Below are 4,880 nucleotides of genomic sequence, written 5' to 3'. Positions count from 1 at the left end.
AAATAAATTATCTGAAACATAATCATAGTTGTCACGTGGTCAAATCATTATATTTGAATATACTAACCATTTCATCATCGCATGGATCACTGTCTTCATACTAGGTTAATTATGAATCTAAGCATCCATTTATCTCTCATTGATATGCATTTTTAAATCATTTTGTTGTAATAGTTGACAATGTCGTTCTTGTAAATGTTTTTGCATGTCTGGAACTTAAGATATATATTGATATTAGATATATCCTTTGCATTACCTCACTTGTATTTCTGCGGACATGCCTCTTACAAAAGCTATTATATGACCAGAGATTTATGAAGAACCCCAAAATGTTTCTCATGAGGCACGGCCAAATGTAAGTTTCTTAATTCATGCTTCCTGAACCATTTTAATCGTGTGCTTAACATATTAAAATGTTGTATAATGATTTCAATACTTAATGCTAATAGCTTTTTAATTTTTTGCTTAATTGCAAGTTTTTAAACTGCATTTATTTTTCACATATTAGTTTTTAATCAAGTTGTTTCTCGAATTTTGCTAATTTTAGTTAAGTGGACAAATAGTAATATATATTTTGTTTGGTTTTGTGATATATCTCCATGGCTTGTGCTGCTGTTTGATCGTACTTTCTGTATATTATATAAAAATACCAAGTGGCATCCTCATATTAGTTCAACTTGGATGCCCTTTCCTAGAAGTTGTGAACAAATACAATCCATTGATTCATGTGAGTTGCAAGTGTTTTTATCTTTGCTCATAAGCTGATAAATGTTGACAGTTGTAGTGGGGCGAATTTGTTTCAACACTTTACTTTGCTATCTTGGTTTTCTTGTGTTCACACATCCATATCACAAGTTCATTTAGACTATGTATTCAAGAACCTGTTACGTTGTTGACAACAACCTCTCTAGAAAACCTCATCTGTTAATTTGTTAATAGTTTTTAGTCCATACTTGAGAGTCATTACAATTAACTATTAAAAATAGATGGAGGGGATTGTTTAATTGTTGGTTGTAGTACTTTTTTTACGAGTTGATTAATAACGTGTACTCTTCTCAATTCCTTATACTACCATTTTCTCTGTAACCATTTTAACCTCAATGCACTCTTGGTTTCCTGAAATGAAGAAATCAACTGGAGCATCAGAATTAAGCACTCATCAAGTTGGAAATTTTGCTAGCATTTCTTCTGCCACTGGGATATCAGAGCTTGAACAAATGGTGAAACAAATGACTTTTACTAGGTTGGTCTTTCTTTTAGTAAAATCCTACACTGCTATTAGCCTATTACTTCATACTGCATATGTAAACTGAGTTGTGTGCTCATTTGTCAATAAGCTGCTTTACTTTTTCACATGACATACTTGCCAAAAACTTGCTTTTGAGCCGTTAAAAGCGGTCAATGCATCAATCAATTAGTAAATTTGGCTGTGTTTCTATATTGATATTTGTTGCCAATTTAATTTAGTATGGAGAGCAGAAAATTTGTTTAAGTGGACAGAAATGGCACTGCTTTTCGTTTTATATAGTGGTTAATTTCATAATATTCTTATTCTTTGGAATTGTTCTGGCACTACTGATGTGATATATATTGCTGCTACAGGTATGAAGCACAGCGCTTGATGGCTTTGGTGCATTCCAGAATCATGGAGGAGTCACTAACTCCTCTTTTAAGGCTTGAAGCATCAACAACAAGTGGCCCGATGAAAAGACATAAACATGGAGACGAGAGGGATAACTTCCATGCTTCCATTGTCAGTTCAAGGGTGAGTAATATCTTCTTGCTCATCTTTTAAGCAAAACAATTCCTTAGAGTATTTTCAAGTCCAATATATTATTATATATTGTCTTCAGGTTCTTGAAGACGAGATTGCTCGAGATTCAACATTTACTAATAATAATGGGACACACCTTCCAATCACATCAATGGCTTCAACGCAACACCCGGCGACTATGGAGAATCTCCCGGGGGAGCTTTTAGAAAACATATTCATCCGCTTATTTGCCAAACAACTTGCTCAAATGAGATCTGTCTCCAAATCATGGAATGCCCTTTTATCTCATTCCTCTTTTGTAAAATCCCACCTCCATCGTTCCATCCATCACAACGATCAAATTCTCTTGGTCTTCCAACATGAAAAAGAATTTTCTTCTTTTTACTACTTTAAACCATTCACTGCAAAACTGAGTCGATGTCTCCGTCTTGAGGTCGCTAATTTCATCAAAGTCCCTGTTAACCCCCAATCCGGACATACAGATGGCATCAGGATTATTGGTTCTGTTAACGGCTTAATATGCTCTTCTTACGATAATCATTCTGTCATTCACATTTGGAACCCTTCTCTTTCAGCCGTGTCAACTCTTCCGCCATATTCCACGCCCTCCCCTTGTTACAGTTGGATCAAAGTCTCTTTTGGGTTTGGGTTTGATCCCAAAACAGATGATTACAAACTTGTCAAGCTCACAGGCCTTAGCGGACCACCCACATATGTCGTTAATTCGTGGCTGCAAGTCGAGATTTATAGTATGAGAAAGGGTTTGTGGGAGTTGATCACTGAGAGGTTTCCCTCACACATCACAACCCTTACCAATGGCAATTATTTTTGTGTTGATGGTCATGACGGCCATCTTCATTGGCTTGGTTGTATTGGTGAGAAGTATGAGTCAGAAAGGATAGTGGCATTTGATTTGGGTTCAGAGACATTCCGTGAGATACGTCTTCCAGATTTTATACTTGATGATAACCGTCAAAATAGTTTAGGAGTTTTGGCTGAAAAGCTCTGTGTGATTACACATGTTAGGGTTGATGGTACTTGTGATGTGTGGGTAATGGATAAGTATGGGGTTGCTGAATCATGGGTGAAACGCTATGTCTTTTCAAGGTTTAATGAGTATGCATGTGTATTTGGATTCACATCACGCAATGAGTTTCTCTTTGAGGAGGACGAATACCTTGTCTTGTATGATCCAAATGCAAACACGCTGAAATTGTTTGAACATTATTGTCCTCCAGATTGTTGTATACAAAACATCGTGGAGTATGTCGACAGTCTTGTTTGGGTAGCACCTGCCAAGTATGAGATGGTGGATGATGATAGAGGAAAAAATTGAAACGGAGAGACTTCAAGTATGATGCAGTGTTTTTTAATTAGGTTTATCTATATTCTTTCTAGTTGTTCAATCTGATATTCTGTTGCAGACAGATTAACATTTGCACATGTTGGTTTACACTAAACAGATGTCTAGCCTTATTTTATTTAGGGTAAATTACATGAATGGTCCCTATGGCCCGTGATAATTTATATGGTTGTTCCCTAATTTTTTTTTACTCTGCCCATCCCGCTGGTTTAGTTTTTGTTTGTGGTAAGTCTAGAAGAGACCTGAAATGACTCTTGTACCTTTATCTATATGTTTTTAGTTTTCTTATTACTGATTTTATTTCTTTAATTATATTAATTTTAGTGGGTTCTAATCCATGTTATCTCTTGCACACAAAAACACACACATACTCAAGTTCCTCTTTGAAAATCACTGAAAAGTAAAACTCAACAGATATCATCTTAGGCCTTTCTGTCTCTCCTCCTCTTCTCTCATCTCATCGGTGGTACATATAACCGGCACCTCCGACAAGCAACACTGTCACATCCGCCACCATATGCCGACATCGTCCTATGATGAATCATCGACTGATGTCGTAACTCCACCTCCAGATCTGCCCTCTATGTCACTTCTTGTCCGGAGTACGACGATGACTTGAGTGGTGGCGCCGACGATCTCCTTCTTGCCGTCCACTAGTTCTTGAGTTTCATTTTGATCCACCCCAACAAACTAATCCCTTCCGCATCAGGATGTGCTCATCATTGCTGAAGAAGGTGCGTATGCAGGGTGGTGGTGATGGTTGAGTTCACTAGCATTGTATTAGATCCGGTGTCGATGTCCCAGATCAAGAGGAAGAAGGAGATGGGTTTGTTTGCAGGGGAGGAAAACGAGCAAGAGAAGGGTATGCAAATGTTTCAGCGGTTGTGGTTGAAAGGTGGTTGACGACAGAAGTATAACCTACGACTTCTGGTTGCCGGAGGAAGAATGGTATGGGGTTGGTTGCATGGGAGGAAAAACGAGAATGGGAAGTGTAGGCGGATCTTTTTGACGGATGTGGGTGAGAGGCGATCGGCATCGTAGATTTCTGGCGGCTGTTATCTCATATGGTTCTCTAATGAGTTAGGGCTCTCTTATGGGTGAGGGTTCTCTAATGAAGTATCTAATGAAGTAGGGTAAGAGAAAAAGATAGAATGGTATAATAATATACATAATTATAACTAAATTAAAAAATAATAGTCAAGTAGAAAACAATCTTTTTATTTATGGTAGAGACTATATATGTAACAAACATTGAGGACTATCCAAGTTAAGAAAATGTTAGGGAACAACCATGCATATTAACCCAAATAATAGAATGAAATTTACCCTTTTATTTAAGACCCATGTTTATTGGTCACAGGTAATCTACTTATCCTTGGTGGCAAAAATAAATAAATAAAAAGTATATCTATTTAAGCATTTGACTGGTATAATATAATTTTTTTTTGATATAATTGCAAAACTGTCTCTGTGGTATGTATTTTTTGGGGGTTTTAGTCCAAACCACAACTTTTTTGGATTGTTGGTCCTTTTGAGGTAGTTTCGTTGCATTTTTGGTCCCTCGGTAAACTGAAATGACTATAATGCCCTTCTGATATTTTTTTTATGTTTTTTCTATTTAATTTAAATGAAAAAGAAAATAAATAATTAAATTGGACCCATCTCTCTCTCTCTCTCTCCCTCTCTCTCTCTCTCTCTCAATACACACAATAATATGAATTTGAAAAACAATCGTTTTTTTTT

At 36.6% G+C, this 4,880-nt stretch overlaps 1 protein-coding gene across 3 annotated transcripts; it reads left to right on the top strand.

The window, feature by feature from the left end:
• The first annotated feature begins 276 nt into the window (after positions 1-276).
• On the top strand, positions 277-3,297 carry LOC145113014 (F-box/kelch-repeat protein At3g06240-like). Of its 3 annotated transcripts, XM_079049125.1 has the most exons (4): positions 277-355; positions 1,128-1,243; positions 1,603-1,765; positions 1,854-3,297. In XM_079049125.1, the coding sequence occupies exons 2-4, from the start codon at positions 1,218-1,220 to the stop codon at positions 3,108-3,110; spliced, it is 1,446 nt and encodes a 481-aa protein (XP_078905251.1). In that variant the 5' UTR covers positions 277-355; positions 1,128-1,217; the 3' UTR covers positions 3,111-3,297. The 3 variants fall into 3 exon arrangements, with proteins under 3 accessions (XP_078905251.1, XP_078905250.1, XP_078905252.1); XM_079049124.1 differs by lacking the exon at positions 277-355 and having other exon boundaries at positions 824-1,243; XM_079049126.1 differs by lacking the exons at positions 277-355; positions 1,128-1,243 and adding an exon at positions 1,262-1,530.
• The last annotated feature ends 1,583 nt before the right edge of the window (positions 3,298-4,880 follow it).

Source organism: Lactuca virosa, chromosome 5, assembly GCF_052849685.1.
Source record: "Lactuca virosa cultivar CGN04683 chromosome 5, Lactuca_virosa_CGN04683_v6, whole genome shotgun sequence".
NCBI lineage: Eukaryota > Viridiplantae > Streptophyta > Magnoliopsida > Asterales > Asteraceae > Lactuca > Lactuca virosa.
The sequence above is the reverse complement of the archived record's forward strand: the minus strand, read 5'-3'. Positions and strand labels throughout refer to the sequence as shown.